The following is a 19546-nucleotide window of genomic DNA, read 5'->3' as shown; positions in this document are numbered from 1 at the left end:
TTCCGGCACCTGCCTGAGCTCCGGATGCTACTGAGTCCCCTGTTCTCTGCATTGCTCTGCAGGAAACTTGGTTTCCGGCACTGCGGACCCCCGCCCTTCGCGGTTATCGGGGATACTACAAGAACCACGCTGCCTGTCAACGAGCGTCAGGTGGGGTTTGTCTTTTTGTTCACCACTCTGTCTGTAGCTCGCCAGTACCCCTTCAGACGCCTTTAGAGGCAGTCGCTGTCAGGGTTGAGCTCTCGCCGGCTATTACTGTTTGCTCTGTTTACATTCCTCCGGATGGGGAGCTCCCCCGACATGTCTTGGCTGCACTGCTGGCTCAACTTCCACCACCTTTGCTGCTTCTAGGCGATTTCAATGCCCACAACCCTCTATGGGGTGGGACTGTCTCCGATGACCGCGGTCGGGCCGTGGAGCATGTGTTGGCTCAGCTCGACCTTAGCCTCTTGAATACCAGTGCTCCCACGCAGTTCAGTGTGGCCCCTGGCTCTTTCACGGCCATCGATCTCTCTCTTTGCAGCCCCAGACTTGTCCCATCCCTCCACTGGCGAGTGCATCCTGACCTCTGTGGTAGTGACCATTTTCCCATCTATTTGTCACTGCCCCAGTGTCATTCTTCTGGGCGCCTGCCCCGCTGGGCTCTCCACAGGGCTGACTGGCCGGCTTTTACTTCTGCGGCAACCATTGAGTCTCCCCCACAGGGTGACATTGACGAGGTGGTCCGTGTTTTAACCACGTCCATCATTTCAGCGGCCGAGGCTACCATCCCCCGTTCTTCTGGCCTCCCTCGGAGGAAGGCTGTCCCCTGGTGGTCGCTGGAGATTGCTGAGGCTATTCGCGACCGTAGGCGGGCTCTTCAGCGTCATAGGCGGCACCCGTCTCTGGAGACCCTCATCGCCTTTAAGAGGCTCCGTGCCTTCGCCCGTCATCTTATTGCACGGCGTAAGTAGGAGTGCTGGGAGAGGTATGTCTCATCCTTGGGCTCCCATGTCTCCCCCTCACTCGTGTGGTCCCGGATCCGGCGGATTTATGGATACCAGACCCCTATGGGTGTCCCTGGGCTCTCCTTGGACGGCGCTGTCTGCACGGACGCTGCCGCCATTGCTGAACGGCTTGCCGCGCACTTTGCTCAGAGCTCTGCGACTGCATCTTATCCCCCCGCCTTTCGCTCTCTCAAGGAGCGAGCCGAGCGGACGCCGTTCTCATTCCACACGTGTCGTTCTGAAACACACAATGCTCCTTTCAGCGAGAGGGAATTCCTCGCTGCCCTCGCCGATTGCCCTGATACAGCACCAGGCCCAGACTGCATCCACGCGCAGATGCTGAAGCATCTCTCCAGGGACAGCCAGAGACACATTCTCGCGATCTTTAATCGCATTTGGAGCGAAGGCGTGTTCCCGTCGCAATGGCGAGAGGGTGTTATTGTCCCCATCTTGAAGCCCAATGCGGACCCACTGGTGGTGGACAGCTATCGTCCCATTACCCTCACCAACGTTTTGTGCAAATTGCTCGAACGTATGGTGGGACGGTGTTTGTGTTGGGTCCTTGAGTCGTGCGGTCTCCTCGCTCCATCCCAGGGTGGCTTCCGTCGGGGCCGGTCTCCAGTGGACAATTTGGTGCGGCTGGAATCTGCTGTCCGTACGGCCTTTGCCCGACGTCAGCATCTCGTTGCTGTATTTTTCGATCTGCGGAAGGCATATGACACAACATGGAGGCATCACATCCTCGCCACGTTGCATGGGTGGGGTCTTCGTGGTCAGCTCCCGGCTTTTCTTCAAAGCTTTTTATTGCGCCGCTCTTTCTGGGTGCAAGTCGGTGGCACCTCTAGTTCATCTTATATACAGGAAAATGGGGTCCTGCAGGGCTCAGTGTTGAGCATCTCCTTATTTCTGGTGGCCATTAATGGTCTGGCTGCAGCAGTGGGGTCGTCGGTGTCTCCTTCTTTGTATGCCGACGACTTCTGCATCTCATTTAGCTCCACGACTACGGGAGTCGCCGACCGCAGGCTGCAAGTCGCCATTCGCAAGGCAGCATCATGGGCTCTGACTCACGGTTTTCAGTTCTCTGCACCCAAGACTCGAGTTATGCACTTCTGCAGGCGTCGGACGGTCCACCCTCATCCTGAACTTTACCTCGACAGCCACCTGCTTGAAGTGGTGGACACTTGCCGCTTCTTGGGACTCGTGTTTGATGCCCGACTCACATGGGTTCCTCATGTTACTCAGCTGAAGCAAAAATGCTGGCGGCACCTCAACGCCCTCCGCTGCCTTAGCCACACGTCTTGGGGTGCAGATCGCTGCACGCTGTTGCGGTTGTACAGGGCCCTTGTGCAGTCCCGGCTTGATTATGGGAGCCTGGCCTATGGGTCTGCGTCCCCCTCAGTGTTGAAGTTGTTAGACCCCATACACCATTGTGGGGTTCGGCTTGCAACTGGCGCTTTTCGCACCAGCCCCGTGGATAGTCTACTGGTGGAGGCCGGGGTTCCCCCGCTGCGGATTCGCCGCCATCGTCTGCTCGCCGACTATGCTGTCCACGTTCATTGCTCGCCAGACCATCCCAATCGTCGCCTGCTTTTCCCTGCTATGGTCCTCCATCTGCCCGAACGGCGACCTAGGTCTGGGCTTTCCGTAGCTGTCCGTGTCCAGTCCCTGCTGTCAGAACTGGGGTCATTCCCTCTTCTACCTCCCTTCCGGGTCCGTACACCTACGCGTCCCTGGAGTTTGTCCCGGCCGTCCGTCCGTCTGGATTTGGCACAGGGACCTAAGGACTCGGTTCCACCTGTGACCCTCCGTCGCCGTTTTCTTGCGCTCCTCGCCTCATTTCCGGGCTGTGAGCCTGTCTACACTGATGGTTCCCTGGTTGATGGTCGCACTGCCTACGCTTTTCCTCACGCTGCCCATGTTGAACAGCGCTCCTTGCCAGCTGGCTGTAGTGTTTTTACTGCAGAGCTGGTGGCCATCTTGCGCGCTCTTGAGCATATGCGTTCCTGCTCCGGTGCGTCCATCGTCATCTGCAGTGACTCCCTGAGCAGCCTCCAGGCCATCGACCGCTGCTATCCCTCTTCTCCTCTGGTGTCCTCTATTCGAGAGTCTGTTTCCACCATTACCCACTCTGGTCGTTCGGTGGTTTTTGTTTGGACGCCAGGTCACGTTGGCATCCCGGGGAATGAACGTGTTGACAGGCTGGCCAAAGGGGCGATAGACGCCCCAGCTTTGGAGATCGGCCATACGGCTCGCGACCAGCAGCTGGTGTTGCGCCATAAGGTGCTTGGGATGTGGGCTGCTGAGTGGCGTGGCATGACAGCCCCGAATAAACTGCGGGCTGTCAAGGAGACGACCGCTGTGTGGCGTTCCTCCCTGCGGGCTTCTCGCAGGGACTCGGTGGTCCTGTGTCGGCTGTGCATCGGCCATACGTACCTGACGCACGGCCATCTGTTGCGTCAGGAGGATCCCCCCCTGTGTCAGCGTGGGTCCCGGCTGACGGTCGGCCACATTTTGCTGGAGTGTCCTCGACTGCGCACACTCCGGCAATCTTTTAATCTCCCGGGCACTTTGGCTTTGGTTTTATCTGACGATGCCTCCATGGCTGATGACGTTTTAAATTTTATCCGTGGTAGTCCGTTTTATGGTTCGATTTAGGGAGATCCTGCACCTTTCCCTTTCTGTGTCTTTTGTCCTTGTGTCTGTTGCTGTTCTGGTGTGCCGTGAGATGGTTGACTCTTTCCCTTTTTTGTTCTCGTGGTCAGTCAACCAGTCCCCGGCCATCTTCCTTTCTTCTGTTTCTTTCTGTCTGGTGTTCCTCTGTCCTGTTCTTGTCTGTAGTGTTTGTTGCTGCATTTGTGTTCTTTTAGCGCCTGGGGGGACGTCTCGTCCCCCTTTGGTTTTTACCTGCTCCGTCGATTTTCGGCTCGCCTGATTTTGGAATGGGGGACTGATGACCTTCGCTGTTTAGTCCCCCTTAAACATCCCAACAACCACCACCACCACCACTTTTACGTCTGAAGATACCTCTCCGTTAAAAGTGACTTGCTGTTCTGTTCGTTAGGAATTCTTCAACCCAATCACACAGTTCGGTTAATAGGCGGCAGTGCGGAACTTGTATCGAACGCCGTGAAGAAACTTCTACGTCTACATCATACTTCGCAAGACACTTAATGGTACATGGTGGAGGTACACTGATACCCCTTACCCTGTTCCACTCGCGGATGGGACTCAGGAATGATGATTGTCGGTAAGCCTTTGTATTGGCTATAATTTCTCGTCGTGGCCAATGCGCGAGATGTATCTGGGAGGACGTAATGTATGGTCAGATTTGTTGGATTCCCGTGACGAAACGCGCTACTCTTCATTGGATCTTCTGTCAGTCCTACTAGACAAGGATCACGTACTGACGAACTATACTCAAGGATTGGTCGACCAAACGCCCTGTAAGCCACTTGTATCGTGGATGAGCTAAATTTCCTTAAGATTTTTCCTCTGAATCTGTCTGGGATCTGCTTTCGCCACTACTTTCAACTTAAGGTTGCTCTGGACATATTACGGTAGATACTGTTTACAACAGTTTCTCATCAACAGTGTAGAGGAAGCCGCCTGGTAGAATTTTGCGCAGAGCATAACTTAATCATAGCTAATATTGACTGGAATACTCTTTCAAATTCTGAAGGTGGCAGGGGTAAAATACAGGGAGCGAAAGGCTATTCACAATTTGTACAGAAACCACATGGCAGTTATGAGTCGAGGGGCATGAAAGGGGAGCAGTGGTTGGCAAGGGAGTTAGGCAGGGTTGTAGCCTCTCCCCGATGTTATTCAGTCTGTATATTGAGCAAGCAGTAAAGGAAACAAAAGAAAAATTCGGAGTAGGAATTAAAATCCATGGAGAAGAAATAAAAACTTTGAGGTTCGCCGATGACATTGTAATTCTGTCAGAGACAGCAAAGGACCTGGAAGAGCAGCTGAACGGAATGGACAGTGTCTTGAAAGGATGATATAAGATGAACATCAGCAAAAGCAAAACGAGGATAATGGAATGTAGTCGAATTAAATCGGGTGCTGCTGAGCGAATTAGATTAGGAAATGAGACACAAAGTAGTAAATGAGTTTTGCTATTTGGGGAGCAAAATAACTGATGATGGTCGAAGTAGAGAGGATATAAAATGTAGACTAGCAATGGCAAGGAAAGCGTTTCTGAAGAAGAGAAATTTGTTAACATCGAGTATTGATTTAAGTGTTAGGAAGTCGTTTCTGAAAGTATTTGTATGTAGTGTAGCCATGTATGGAAGTGAAACATGGACGATAAATAGTTTGGACAAGAAGAGAATAGAAGATTTCGAAATGTGGTGCTACAGAAGAATGCTGAAGATTAGATGAGTATATCACATAACTAATGAGGAGGTATTGAATAGAATTTGGGAGAAGAGAAATTTGTGGCACAACTTGACTAGAAGAAGGGATCGGTTGGTAGGACATGTTCTGAGGCATCAAGGGATCACCGATTTAGTATTGGAGGGCAGCGTGGAGGGTAAAAATCGTAGAAGGAGACCAAGAGATGATAAATACACCAAGCAGATTCAGAAGGATGTAGGTTGCAGTAGGAACTGGGAGATGAAGCAGCTTGCACAAGATAGAGTACCCAAATCGGTATTGTCTTCTAGCATTGCTACTGTGTTATAGACAACCGTATTATCTGTGAACAGTCTTTAAGAGCTTCCGACGCTCTCTACTAGATTACTTATATACATTTTAAACAGTAACGATCATATCACATTTCCTTGGGGTATTCCGCAAATTACCTTTACAACTGTTGATTTTGTTCCGTTAACGGCGACGTATTGAATTCTATCAGCAACGAAGTGTTGAATCCACTCGCAAATCTGTTCCGATAATCGATAAGCACATTTGTTTCACTAAACGGCAGTGCGGACAGTGTCAAATGCCTTCCTGAAGTCAAGGTGCACGGATGCTTGAGCGCCGTTTTCTGCAGCGCTATGGGTCTCATGGGGGAACAGAGCGAGCTGAGTTTCTCAAGATATCTGTTTGCGGAATCCATGTTCATTTTTATAGAGACGACATTCTTCCTCTAAAAACGTAATAACATCAACAATATCGGTCTAATCGTGTCCTGCGGTCCTTCTTGAAAAGGGGAATGACCTGCACATTTTTCCAGTAGCTAGGTACCCTTCGTTGCTCCAGCTGTCTACGATAAACTGCTGCTAGAAGGGGAGTAAGCTCTTTCGCTTAATCTTTGTAGAATCTGGTCTTGATACCTTTCCGCTACTAAGCGGTTATAGTTACTTTTCTGTTCTGCAATCGATTACCTCAGAATCTGCCATTTCCAAGTTCGTAGAGCTTGGGCCTCTGTATGATTCCCAGAGAGATTATTTTCAGTCTACTGTAGTGTCATTATACGCGAGCATAAAACGTGTTCCAAAATTCTAAAACATACTGATGTCAAGGTCTACAGTTTTGTGCGCCTGTTCGAAGATATTTCTCGACAACATGACTATCCTGCACTTTTTTCCACTCTTGGACCGCTTCGCTCCTCTATCGATTTACGGTACACTACTGCTAGAAGAGTGGAAAGTTCTTTCGCGTACTCAATGTAGAATAGTATGGGTGTCTCACTAGATCAAGTAGACTTTCCTCTGTGAAGTGATTCCAGTTGAATTTGTCCTTTGGACACTTGTTTCGTTATGTTATTTTGACGTTCGTGCGACGATTTAAGAGAGGAACAGCTGTAATATCTTCCTTAGAGAAACAAGTTTTAGAAACAGAACTTTCGTACTTCTGCCTTCTGTCGTCCTCCGTTTGGGTGCCATCATGAACAGAGACGGACAGATGGCTTTGATCCGTTAACTGATACAGCATAAAGAGTAGAACTTCTTAGGGTTTTTGTCAGATCGCATACAGAATTTTACTTTCTAATTAGTTGAACGCATCATGCGTGGTCTCCTTACGCGTAATTTGGCTTAGTTTTGTTTTTGTCTAGGAAGCTTTAGCTACACTGATACCTGTAGTGAAAATAGCTTTGCCTTCGGAACAGATTTCCAACCCAGCTCTCGAACGACGTCGCGCCTTCCCAATCCCTCACACAACTTGGCACGTACCTGTCTAAGGCGTATTTTACAATACTCATGAACTTGCGCATTTCCGCTCATCATTTTTCCCTGGAGACGAACGTTTCATGTTGACCGCACAGGTAATCTGTAATATATTTGTTTCAGTTCCTAACAAGAAATATCTACCTACCTTTCTTTACATGCCTATTTAAGCCGTATTCAACGATGCTGTAAAGGCCTTAAGATCACTGATTGGGTGCTATACGGTAACAGAGTCGAAAAGTTCGTGTCTGTCCGTGTGTAAGAGATCCAAGATGTTAGCTTTACGAAGTGGGTGTGTGATTAAGTGCTCAGGTAATTTTCAGAAAAGGCAATTGGAACACACACAGTTCCTTGTCCCTACTGCACGACCTATTCACTTGAGTTTCCCGACTACGTTAGTAGGTTCAAATTCTGCACTATAACATGACTGCAAAATTCACGCGCGACCTTCTCCAAGTTTTTCCTCTGAAATGGTGTGCTCCTTCTGGTCCCGAGGCGGGGGTTTCATAAAAAACATCAGATAAAACTGTTTGATCCACTTTTAATATTTATCCTCGCCCAAATTATTTCACATTCAGAATCCAGACAAACCTCACTTGATAACATCGTATTAGTTACGGCTATGAGTAAACTGTAAGTCGTTTTACTGGGTGACCGTTATTGAACTATATGAAATAAAATGGTCATACCTTCTGAACGGTTTGCGTTCGGACGTTCAGACTGCACGGTTGGCCGCGGGGCTTGATGGAAATTAGTATGCGCATGCGCGTTGTTGTCGGCCATTCGCATGTGAAAATGTTAACGGCACACTGTGCCTGAGCGTAAAGCGTTTGTGATGTCCTACTATGCGAGCAATAACAGCCCAACTGCGGCTCAAAGGAAGTTTGCGACTAAGTTCAAGCTGAAGACACCAGTCCAAGTGTGCTAACAATCAAGAATTTTATTCGTAAGTAGAATGGGTAGTGTTCGTGATGACATTGTTGGTAATGTCGGTCGTCCAAAAACGCCTGAAAACATCGAGAAGATACGTCGTGTGTTTAAAACTAGCCCAGGAAATTGAGCAGATGGGCTGCACAAGCAGTGGGAATCAGCTGGGAGACACTGTGACCAATTGTTGTTGAAGACCTGCACCTCTTCTCACAAAACCCAATAACTATTAAGCCCCAGTGCCATGGAACAGCCGTTGTTTCACTAACACTGTTGTCTCTAGAATTACGAACAGGGCTTTGATATAAATCGGTTTGGTTGCGCATTTGGGGGACTGAGAATCAGCTTTTCGCGATCGAGGAATCCCTTCGACCTCAACAGGCGACTGTGTACTGTGCAGTGTCCAGTAACGGAATAATCAGTGCGATGACTACTGAATGGTACATGAAGGTTTTGGAAGATTGATTCATCCCAGTTATCCAAAGTAACCCTGATTTCGACAGAATGTTGTTCATGCAAGACGGAGCTCGACCTCATCGAAATACGAGAGTATTTGTATTGGAGGAGCACTTTGAGGACAGCATTCCGGCTCTGGGGTACCCAGAGGCCAATAGCAGGGGCCTCGATTGGCCCCCATATTCTCTGTATCTGAACATAAGCGACTCCTTTTAGTGCACTATATTAAAGACAATGTGTATAGCAAAACCATTGCTCAGCTGGAAACAGCTATTCAGGAGGTCATCGACAGCATCGACGTTTCGACACTTCAGCGGGTCACGTAGTATTTCGCTAATCGTCTGCGCCACTTCGTCGCCAATGATGGCAGGCATACCGAACATGTCACAACCTAAATACGAATATCTGTAGTGACGTTTACATGTTGAATAAAGTGTGTGGACGCCGTAGAATGTAACTAATTTAGGTTTCTCTCGTATAGTTCAATAATTGTCGCGCTGTATATATGGCTTACTTTAATTCTGATTACTTTACGAATGAGATAATGGGCTAAATATTTGATGTTAAACATGTAAGCGAGAAAAGACTTAGAAAAGGTCAGACACTGGATCAGTATAGTCTGGGAATTTGCGCTCCGTTTTGTATTATCGCGAAATATGGGAGAAAGTGTCACAGAAATGATACAGGATTTCGGCTGGAAATCATTAAAAGAAAGGCGTTTTTCGTTGCGATGAAATCTTCTCACGAAATTCCAGTCACCAACTTCCTCCTCCGAAAAATATTTTATTGACACCGACCTACATAGGGAGGAACAATCACCACGATAAAGTAAGGGAAATCAGAGCTCGTACGGAAAGACACAGGTTTTCATTCTTTCCGCGCGCTATACGAGATTGGAATAATAGAGAATTGTGAAGGTGGTTCGATGAACCCTCTGCCATGCACTTGAATGTGATTTGCAGAGTATCCATGTAGGTGTAGAAGAAAAGCTAGTTTCCCATGCATGTCAATGTTTACAAAGTCATGTATCCTGAACTACATGCCGTACAATGATATAATTTTGCAGGTACATTCAATGGTGTAGAAGGATGCTATCTGCAAAATATGTTGCGAACAGGGTTTGTAGTAAAGACCTAACAAATTAAAATATAATGCTCGATGTGGCAGTTTTACTGAATGAAAAGCAGTCCTTGTATTTCTGGGCGGTGAATTACGCTGGCTCAAGACATCCACAGCTTCTGTCATGCTTATCCTGTTCTTTTAAACCTTTGACGTAGGATTATATCTCTTAATGGGCAGGTTATGAGAGCATTTTAAATTTTAGTTGCGCCAGTAATTATTTGAAATACTGAAAATAAAATTTCTGTTTGTCCTTTAAGCCGTTAGGCAGTTTGTAAATAGGATTGTGCACAGTGAATCTCGTTAACCGGTTAGAAATACAAATAAGCACATCTTCGCCACCCGCATTAAATGTATCTTTGCGATATACATTCCATTCGGATTGTGTAATTTCATTGCTGTCAATATTTGATTGCAGCCAGCTTTCCGGCCCTACTATGTGGGCATTATTACCTCTCAAGAGCGAGTCAAGCTCTGGGACCCTTCCATGGGTGTTCCTGCAGGTGTGTAATATATTAAAATATTCCATCTCCGCTCTGCCATGACGAATGCAGACTTTTTACGTATTTTGACGATCCTAGACTTGTCTAAATATTTTACGAAACATATTCGCTGAACTACGAATTTCTTCAGCATCAGCTGTATTGGGTACAGCTGTACTACCTATCACTGACATATGAAAATGTGTGCCAGACCGGGACTCGAAATCGAATTTCCCGCTTATCGTGAGCAAATTAGACTGTGACATAAAGATGTAGACAGTGTGACATATAATCGGCCCAGGGAGCGTGCTCGGATAGCCCAATGGCAAGGCGACCGCTCGCGATAAGCGGAAAATCTGCGTTAGAGTCCTGGACCGGCACAAATTTTCGTATCATTGATAGGTAGTACAGCTGTACACAATACAGCTGATGCAATTCAGCGAATATATTTCGAAAAAGCAAATGTTTTAATTAAAGGATCTGGCACTCATCCCTATCTGAAATCTGAACGCATTTTATTGGTCCTAATTTCTCTATCCTATACAGCACACGTACTCCGCTCCGCTAGTAGCCGATCCCTATGTCCAGTGCGCATGACCTTTTAAGAGTGTTCCTATAATTCTGTATCCGATATTGGAGGTCCAGAAATCCGTCACAAAATCGTCAGGATGTCTGGTTTAAGCCTTCCCCTCGTCTACGAAGTAGAGGACTGCAATGGGTTCTGGGAACAATGCTGTAAAACGCTAGCTCTGTTTCCACTCCCTGTGCGAGACTAGCTGTCTTCATCACAGTAAACAGCAACCTGCAGGAAACGAAGGTGGCCTCCGAACCCAAGGCGGCAGGCGTTACGCATGCCGAGATGAACCACGATTTGAAGCTGGGTGTACCTAGTGCTCTCATTTACTATCTGTGGAGCCTCCTTCACGTCTTTAATGTGATAGCCCTCCAAGTGGAGTGGACACGGGCCGTTTTTAGCGAACTGCCTGCTATTTCCCTAAGGAGCTCCATTACCTGCCCAGCTATGGAGCTCCAGATGACCAGTAATCTCACCATCTGCGCAAATTTGGAACTTTAGGGGTGATGTGCCGCAGCTGCTACGTTGCTTCTGGTTATTACTGACAAGGGAAACTCCCTAACACTCCCCCCCCCCCCCCCCCACCATAGATTTAGGGGTAAATTGGCCCAGTGGACAGCCTGTCAACAACTGAACACAGATCAAGAATGAAAACAGGAAGGTGTACTGAAATGTGAAAAAAGAAGTGACTGCGAGAATCACGGCGTCGTGGTTGTGTCGTCTCGGTGTTGGACTGAAAAGTGGTAGATCAGTGTTCAAATCTGCCTCGTGCCCATTTTCTTTTTCCACAAAGTTATGAACTTTCCGTCCGGTCATTGAGGTGCCCGTTCTCCTTCCGTTGTCTCGGAAATTGTCACACTATACATTGGTTACAGAATATGAAACATGTGGCAAGAATATATTAATGTCGCAAGTAAATGTGATGAACAGAGAGAGCAGGCGAGATGCCGCATAGACCTATCACAGAAATGAAAACAACAAAGAAACGGGTGAGAACTATGCATAAAAAGTTCTCGGTTTACTTGCCGCGTCAAATTTGGATACAATCCCAAGCTTTCGATGACTACCTCCGTCATCTTCGTCACGGGTAAAACTGACTGTCGTGGACCGGTGAGGCTTCCGCTTTTATAAGCAGTGGACGGCTTCTCATTGGCTGGATGACGTCACGGTAAAACAGGCGCGTACTGAGGTGGCGGCCTCTGTATCCATAGATTTTGTTTGCGCGCTTTATCCAGCGTTGCTTGCAGCGCCATGCATCGCAGCAGGCGGAGAACTGCGAGGAATGTTAAGACGTCTCCCTCTGCGCTCTTTCTTTATCAATTGCGCGCTTCCGTGCATTGCTGAGTGAAACTTCCTGGCAGATTAAAACTGTGTGCCGGACCGAGACTCGGGACCTTTGCCTATTCCCGAGTTCGAGTCTCGGTCCGGCACACAGTTTTAATCTGCCAGGAAGTTTCATATCAGCGCACACTCCGCTGCAGAGTGAAAATCTCATTCTGGCATTGCTGAGTGCATAACCAGAGTCTCTGTTGAAATTATTTTCACAGTGTCTAATTTCAACTTCTCCCCAATAGTTTGAAGCGTGAGCAAGTAGTCTTGTTTCATCGAATAAAATCTTACGTTTATTTAACAAACTGCGCTCAGCTACCGCTGATTTTTCTAGATACCTGTTTTTCAGGTCACGCTGATCTTCCACACAGCGATCGGCAACAGTTCTTATAGACTGACTGGCCCACATAATTTTTCCCACACTCGCAAGGAATGCTGTAAATTCCCGGTACTCTCAGGCCGAGACTATCTTTCACGGGTCGCAGCATTTCCTTAATCTTCCTGGGTGGCCGGAAGACTGGTCAAGGTCCCTGCCGGCTCAGGACTCTGCCGATCTCGCTGGTCGTTGCATCGCAGAATGGTAGCCGCGCGATGTGTTGGTCTTTTTGATCTGTTCGAACAGCGTCCTTCCTTGGTTTCTTCGCCAGAGTAGATCTGATATCACGATCGGAATATCCATTTTTTATGAATACCGTCGTCAGATGGTTAATCTCGGAACCGAGATGATCCTTGTCCGAAATAGTCCTTGCTCTGCGTACCGAGGTATTCAGCATAGCTCTCTTCTGAGCTGGGTGGTGAAAACTACGCGCGTTTAGATATAAATCTGTATGCGTCGGTTTTCTGTACACAGAATGTCCGATACGTCCATCTGATTTCCGCTCCATCAGCACATCTAAGAAGGGTAACTTTCCATCCTTCTCCACCTCCACTGTAAATCTTATGTTCTGATGTATACCATTCAAATGATTAACAAACTGCTGCAGTGCCTCATTGCCAAGTGGCCAGATAAAAAATGCATCGTCAACATACTGTGTTACAACAAATGAATTCAAGAGTCAAAACTTCCTTAACGGGACGCAAGTCATAACATGCGATACTTGCGTAGAAAGAATAGGAAGTCTGTACGTCTGGAGGTCACTTTCTTCAACATCGCTGTTGCAAACGAACACACGACACAGACATAAATTTCAATGTAGCGCACAGACACGTCAATGACCGGACGGATAGTTCATAATGTTGTGAAAAAAATATGGTCACGAGGCAGGTATGAGCATGGATCTCCCGCTTTGCAGTCAAACACTGTGACCATATAACCACGACACCGTGGCTATTTAAATTAGCTCGATGTTGCACATTTGAGCTTGGACTGCTTACGGTTTCGATTTTGCTTCTTTTTTCACAGTTCAGTATACCTTCTTCTGTTTCCATTGTTGAACTGTGTTCAGTTTTTGATTCAATTAAGTTAACCAGGTCGTTGTACAGCATTATGTAGTGTTCTTCTACCAGTAATTCGCTGTTTAATCCTTCGACGGTGCAGAATTTTTCTTGCGATTTTTTTCGCTCATCTATGATAAACATCGCTAACAATTAACGCAGTTATTTTATGCACACCCATGTTTGTAAAGAAACTAATTTGAGAGCCAAATAAAGCCGACCACGGCCGTTGGAGAGCGCTGGGAGCGCAAATCACATTACCCAGCTTGTCGGGCGTGCCATCGGCGCTTTCGTGAGTTCGGATGTCCCGTACGCGTCCATGTCAACGTTAGTTGCATCGTCCCGTTGAGGACGGCTTTACCACTGAGCACTTGCACGTTCAAGAATCCGCAATATCAGCCGAGAAAACAGGTACAATACGCAAATGCAGAAGTCCGCGAATCCTTCAGTACCACCGGAAACAACTCTGATTGTTGAAGATCACTCACTACCGACTTCATATACTCAACACCTAAAACATCACTTCGTCCCACCGAGCGTACTACTCACTTCTTACCCTTGCAAAGACTACCTTCCGACCCCTAGTTTCCTAAATTCCAAGCAGGTTCACAAAATAACGGTAATTTACATCCAGTATTTTCTGCCAGTTAATTTCAGGAGCTGAATGCAGGCGTTTACGCTGAAAGTTTCTTGCTCCCTATAATAGCACTAAACGTCGGAATCTTCTTTCCAGCGGGTGCTAAACATCACTGCTGTCACGGGGAAAGTCACAAGCACTTAGGACATCCTTGTAGGCCTCGGTCACAGTCCATTTAGAAGGATTACGGAAAGATCGGCTCGTATCTCCAGGCCGAACAAAAGCCCCCGTCCCATGGGACCGAAAACCGGCTATGGCATCCACATTAGCGAACAAGAAGAGTACAACGACATGGCTACAAATAATATGTTACAAGCGTATTTACTTAATCTTGCTTTAGTTTCAATCGGCACCTATAAATACGCTGAATAAACTGGGGAAATAATGACTGGATGTTTGCTTTTGCAGCTCTGCAGCCGGCTACCTGAACGGTGGAGTTAAGTCATGCCGCAGCTGAGCCTGTACCACGCCGAGGCGAGCCCGCCGTGTCGGACCGTCCGTATGCTGGCACACACTATCGGTCTTGATCTGCAATTGGTTGATGTGGACATGCTGCAGGAAGAGCACCGTAAGCCAAAATTCGTCAAGGTACAGTTACCCTGCCGTAACATTCGCTTGCTGGTGTTTATAGAGGGCCTCTAATTTTAAATGTAGTCATCATTCCTTGAGTTAGTTTGTAGCTCTGCAACACTGTCTTCATATTTACATACCCAGAAAATCTAACTTCTTCAGTAATCTCTACTCTTAACAGTGCTCATTTGACTGATGTGGATGTCTTGAAAGATAATTAGGAATCATCCCGTAGCTGGGAGTTGATCACTACTAATTTGTTACAGGATTCAAGATTAGGTACGTTACATTAACAACAGATAGAGATGAAATACCGAAGTTAACAAAGATAAAACACAGGCAGCAAAAAGTTGTCTACTACTTTTACATAAGCGAGACTGTAGTTAAAAGTCGAAGTACGTGAAAGGGAGGTAGCAGTAGAGGAAGGAGTCGACTGGGTGGCTGCCTATGCTCCAAATTTTTCAGTTTCTACAATGAGCGAGCAATAAACAAAAGAAAAAGGAAACGATTTCAAGTCCAAGGCGGGATGATACAGCAACCAGTGACTAATGTTTTGAAGGGATAGTCTTTTCCGCAAAACAGGCTATTATTTTATATTTTGGCAATAACGTATTTTGCCTTTAAGTCCTCTTCAAATTGAATGGCACAACTGGTGTTGAGAACACAGGCTGCCGACCTACAAATGTCTTAGCAAGTAAACACCGTTGTCAATATTTTAAGAACATTGCGTGGTGTCTTAATACAAAACAGTGTTGAGTACACGACAAGTCATGTTTAAAATACATAAAGGACCTTAGCAGGTAGTTGTCCTTGAGGAGTTTCAAGAGACTTTGCACAATGCCCTTTGCGCAGTCCAAAGGACACCAAAGCCCGGATGAGGCCTACAGAAACGCATCACAAAATGTAAACATGTAAGAAATGCCGTTGTACAAGTTCCGACCTCGCAAATAATAGCGTATAATAAAATAATAGCCTTATTTGCGCAACCGTAACATGTACAACGGAATTTCTTAAATGTTTACTTTTGTGATGCATTTCTATAGGCTTGATACCGTTTTTGGTGTCCTTTGGACTGCGCTATATAGGTTACTCTACAAGGGCACAGCGCGATCTCTTGAAACTCGACTAGGTCAGCTACCTACTGAGGTGGTCTCTTACGTATTTTAAATGTGACTTCCCCTGAACTCAACACTACTTTGTATCAGGGTGTCATGCAATGTTCTTAAAATATTGACGATGATGTGTGCCTGCTAAGATGCTTCCATGAACGGCAGCCTACGATTTTAACACCTATTGGGCGAGCCAATCTGAAGATGGCTTCAATAAGGCGAAACGAGTTATTGGGAGAATGTAAACCAATAAAGCCTGTTTTGCAGTCAACGGCTGTTTCTTTCTTCATAAAAGAAACGGAACTTAGTTCAAGGAAAAGAAAAAAAATGGCTGTTAACACTTTTATTCTATCTTGGACTATCAACTGAAGGAATGAAACATCACGAAATGTAAGAGAAGAATGAAGGAATGGAAACGAATTAAATTGGTTGATGCTAAAGAAATTAGATTGCTCAGTGGCAATGTTAGAGTTTTGATACTTGGTCAAATAAATGATACGTTATGGCAAAAGTAAGGATAAATATGAAAACGAAACGTGAACGATAATCAGTACAAACAAAAGGAGAAAAGAAACTTTTGAAATGCGAAGTTATGAAAGAATATTGAAGATTAGATGAGCAAAAAGAGTATCTAACGAAGAGGTACTAAATCTAATTGGGGAGGAAAGATCAAAATGGTATTATTCGACTAGAAGAAATGGCAGACTGATAGGACACAACCTGAAACATCAAATATTTAAATTGGTAATGGACGGAACTGTTTGGAGTAAAAACTGTAGAGGCAGACCAAAGCTTGACTCCAGTAAGTAGATTCAAATATGTAGGTTGTAGATTCCTATAGGATGCTCAGTGGAGAACTTTATCAAATGTCTTTGGACTGAAGACGGCTATAATAAGACGACGACTTACTACTACTACTACTATTACTACTACTACTACTACTACTACTACTACTACCATTACCACTACTACTACTTCTACTAGTACCACCACCACCGCTACCATCTTACACAGATGAAAACGACGTAAATCCGCCAGAGAGAGACCAATATAGATTAAATTAAGCTACTTTTTCATTAAGGAACTTATTTTTTCTCACTATCTGCATCTGGCGACGTTTTGCTGTGGCTCAATCCGCTTCAATGGAAAAGGAAGATAGAAAGCTCAAGTTTCCAATATGTACGGCAACTGGATATACCTCCTATCTCCTTCTCTCCCCTGTCTCTGTCCATCTACCGCTTCCACTTTCTTTGTCGATCTCCTTTTCCGTCCCCCTCTCTCTGTCCATCACCTCCTTTCTGTCCATCTTCTACTCCCTCCCTCCCTCCCTCCCTCCCTGCCGCCGCTGCCTCCCCCCCTCTCTGTTCATCTCCTCTCCCCCCCCCCCCCCGTCTGACCTTGAGAATTGTTTATTGTTACTAGAAATTGAGAATCTGTAGTAGTGGTATTCTAATCAAAAACCAATAAACCATAAATTTAACTTCCCTGTTGGCTAACAAAGTTTCACTATTACATAATTTATAACGTTTTGCTATTATTAAATTTATATATTACATATATTTTAAAAAGTAGGTAAATAAAAACTTGCACGCGTTCATAGGGAACGTTGTCAAATTTCAAAGCAATCGATGAACTTAGAGAGATCGAGTGATTTTGAAGAAACGAGCATCTATATCTGTACTTATATAGAAAATGTCGATTTGCTAATCGCAAATCTCCGAAAGTTTTTGACCAAAAGCTTTGAAATTTTCACACAAAGTTGCACTGAAATACGCATGTGTTTTGTGTAGTATGTACCTGTCTTTTAATTTTTGTAATATATAATTTTTACAAACTTAATAATATTGAAACGTTTCCTATCGTTATTTACAAGTGGGTTAAAACTTCGGCAGTAACAGTCGAATTCCTGACAAAGGTAATAAATATAAAACATAACATCTTCGTGAATAAGAAATTGAATTGGTAATTACTTTTTACAGATTATCTTACCCGATAAAATTCGGCAACATATGTTCTGTGTTTGATGGTTGATTTTAGAGGTAGTTCATTTGCTTTCACATATTTCCGCTAATAGTCCGCCTGCGCAGCTGAGTGATTTGCGCGTCTGACTCCCATGTGGAAATCTTGGGTTCAATTCTGGGTAGTTCCAGGAAATTTTCCCAGCAGGGAGGATTGGAACGGGGCAAATGAACCTTGTGACGCAACTTCAGGAGTTGCTCAACAAGACGCAGCGGCTCCAAGTTCTGGAAAGCTGACGGTGGCTGACGTAGCAGTGTGCCGACTCATTGCTTCCTCCGCACGTTCTCAAGTGACGCCGTAAGGTGGAGGAGGATGACAGGCGGTCTGTAGGCATCGCATCGTTCTCAGGGCATGATTGTCGAGTTACTTTACTGTCACATTTCCACTCATTAATACTGTTTAGCGTAATATTATGAGCGACGCAAAAAACATGAAGAAAGCTACGTGCACTGGCAAGCCTTTCAGCATTTTTTCGAAAACTCCGTATATTAACAACAGATTGACAATATTCTCTCTCCTCTGTGAATCATTTCATTAGTAATTCTTCTGAACTGGAAAACAAAAGTAGTTTTTACAAATGTAACAAGCAATGAAAGTGACCTCAACTGTTCAGGTCTTAACCTGACTTACATAGAAAAGGCCAAATTTTTATATACTCTGAGAAAAAAAGACTCACCACGAAGGAATTATCCACATGGGACGGAAATCGGTAGATGCGATGTACATGCAGACAAATGATTACAGTTTCAGAAAAACTGGAAGACTTATTCAAGAGAAAGAGCTTCACAGACTGAGCAAGTCAATAACGCGTTGGTCCACTCTAGCCCTTACGCAAGCAGTTATTCGGCTTGGCACTGATAGTTGTTGGACGTCCTGAGAGATATTGTGCCAATTTATTTCCAATTGGCGTGTCATATTGTCGAAATAAAAGGCTGGTTGGAGGGTCTTGCCCACAACGCTCCAAACTTTCTCAATGGAGACCTTGCTGGCCAAGATAGAGTTTGGCAAGTACGAAGACAAGCGTTACACACTCTCGCTGTCTGCAGGCGAGTATTGTCTTGCTGAAATGTAAGCCAGGACGGCTTGCCATAAAGACGAACGAATTGGACCGTAGAATATCATCAGTGTGTCACTATAGCGTAAGGGTGTCGCGGATGACAGCTAAAGGGAACCTGCTATGAAAAGAAAGGGCACACCACACCATCACTCCTGGTTGTCAAATCATAAGGTGGACGACAGCCAAGTTGGTATTCCATTGCTGTTAGGGGCATCTCCAGAACGTCATTCCTAGTCATTGGAACTCAGAAGCGGGGCTAATGGCCGAAAATCCTACTCCAGTCAACGAGATTCCAGGCCGAAGACATGTCTGGAGAAGCCCTGAACAGTGCTAGGATTTTAACCTGCCTGTCGCCCGCCATACGACCCGACAACCAGAATTGGTGGTCTGGGGTGCTATTTCTTTGCATCTTCGGTGGTCATCCGCGGCAACCTTCCAGCACATCAGTACGTAGACAAAACTCTACGGCCCCCTCTGTTGCCCTTCAATTTCAGCAAGATAATGCCCGCCCTCACACGAAGAGTGTTTCTCCTGCTTGTCCTCGTGCTTGTCTGACCCTGCCTTGGCCAACAATGTCGCCGGATCTCTCCCCAGTTGAGAACGTGTGGAGCATTATGTGTAGGACCCGTCAATTATCTCGAGATTTTGACGATCTACCACCATATCCCCCAGGAAGACATACAACTGTCAGTACCAAGCCTAATAACTGCTTGTGTAAGGGCCAGAGGTGGACC

At 45.9% G+C, this 19546-nt stretch overlaps 1 protein-coding gene across 1 annotated transcript in view; it reads left to right on the top strand.

The window, feature by feature from the left end:
• LOC124776703 (glutathione S-transferase 1-1-like) overlaps positions 1-19546 on the top strand; it is a 97971-nt gene that overhangs the window by 8674 nt on the left and 69751 nt on the right. Inside the window, exon 2 of the mRNA XM_047251813.1 lies at positions 14466-14645. Coding sequence (XP_047107769.1) covers positions 14502-14645 — 144 coding nt within the window. The 5' untranslated portion in view covers positions 14466-14501. The remainder of the gene's footprint in view (positions 1-14465; positions 14646-19546) is intronic.

The sequence above is a fragment of the Schistocerca piceifrons genome, chromosome 2 (genome assembly GCF_021461385.2).
Source record: "Schistocerca piceifrons isolate TAMUIC-IGC-003096 chromosome 2, iqSchPice1.1, whole genome shotgun sequence".
Classification (NCBI taxonomy): Eukaryota; Metazoa; Arthropoda; class Insecta; order Orthoptera; family Acrididae; genus Schistocerca; species Schistocerca piceifrons.
Note: the sequence above shows the minus strand (reverse complement) of the source record. Positions and strands in the feature narration are given on the sequence as shown.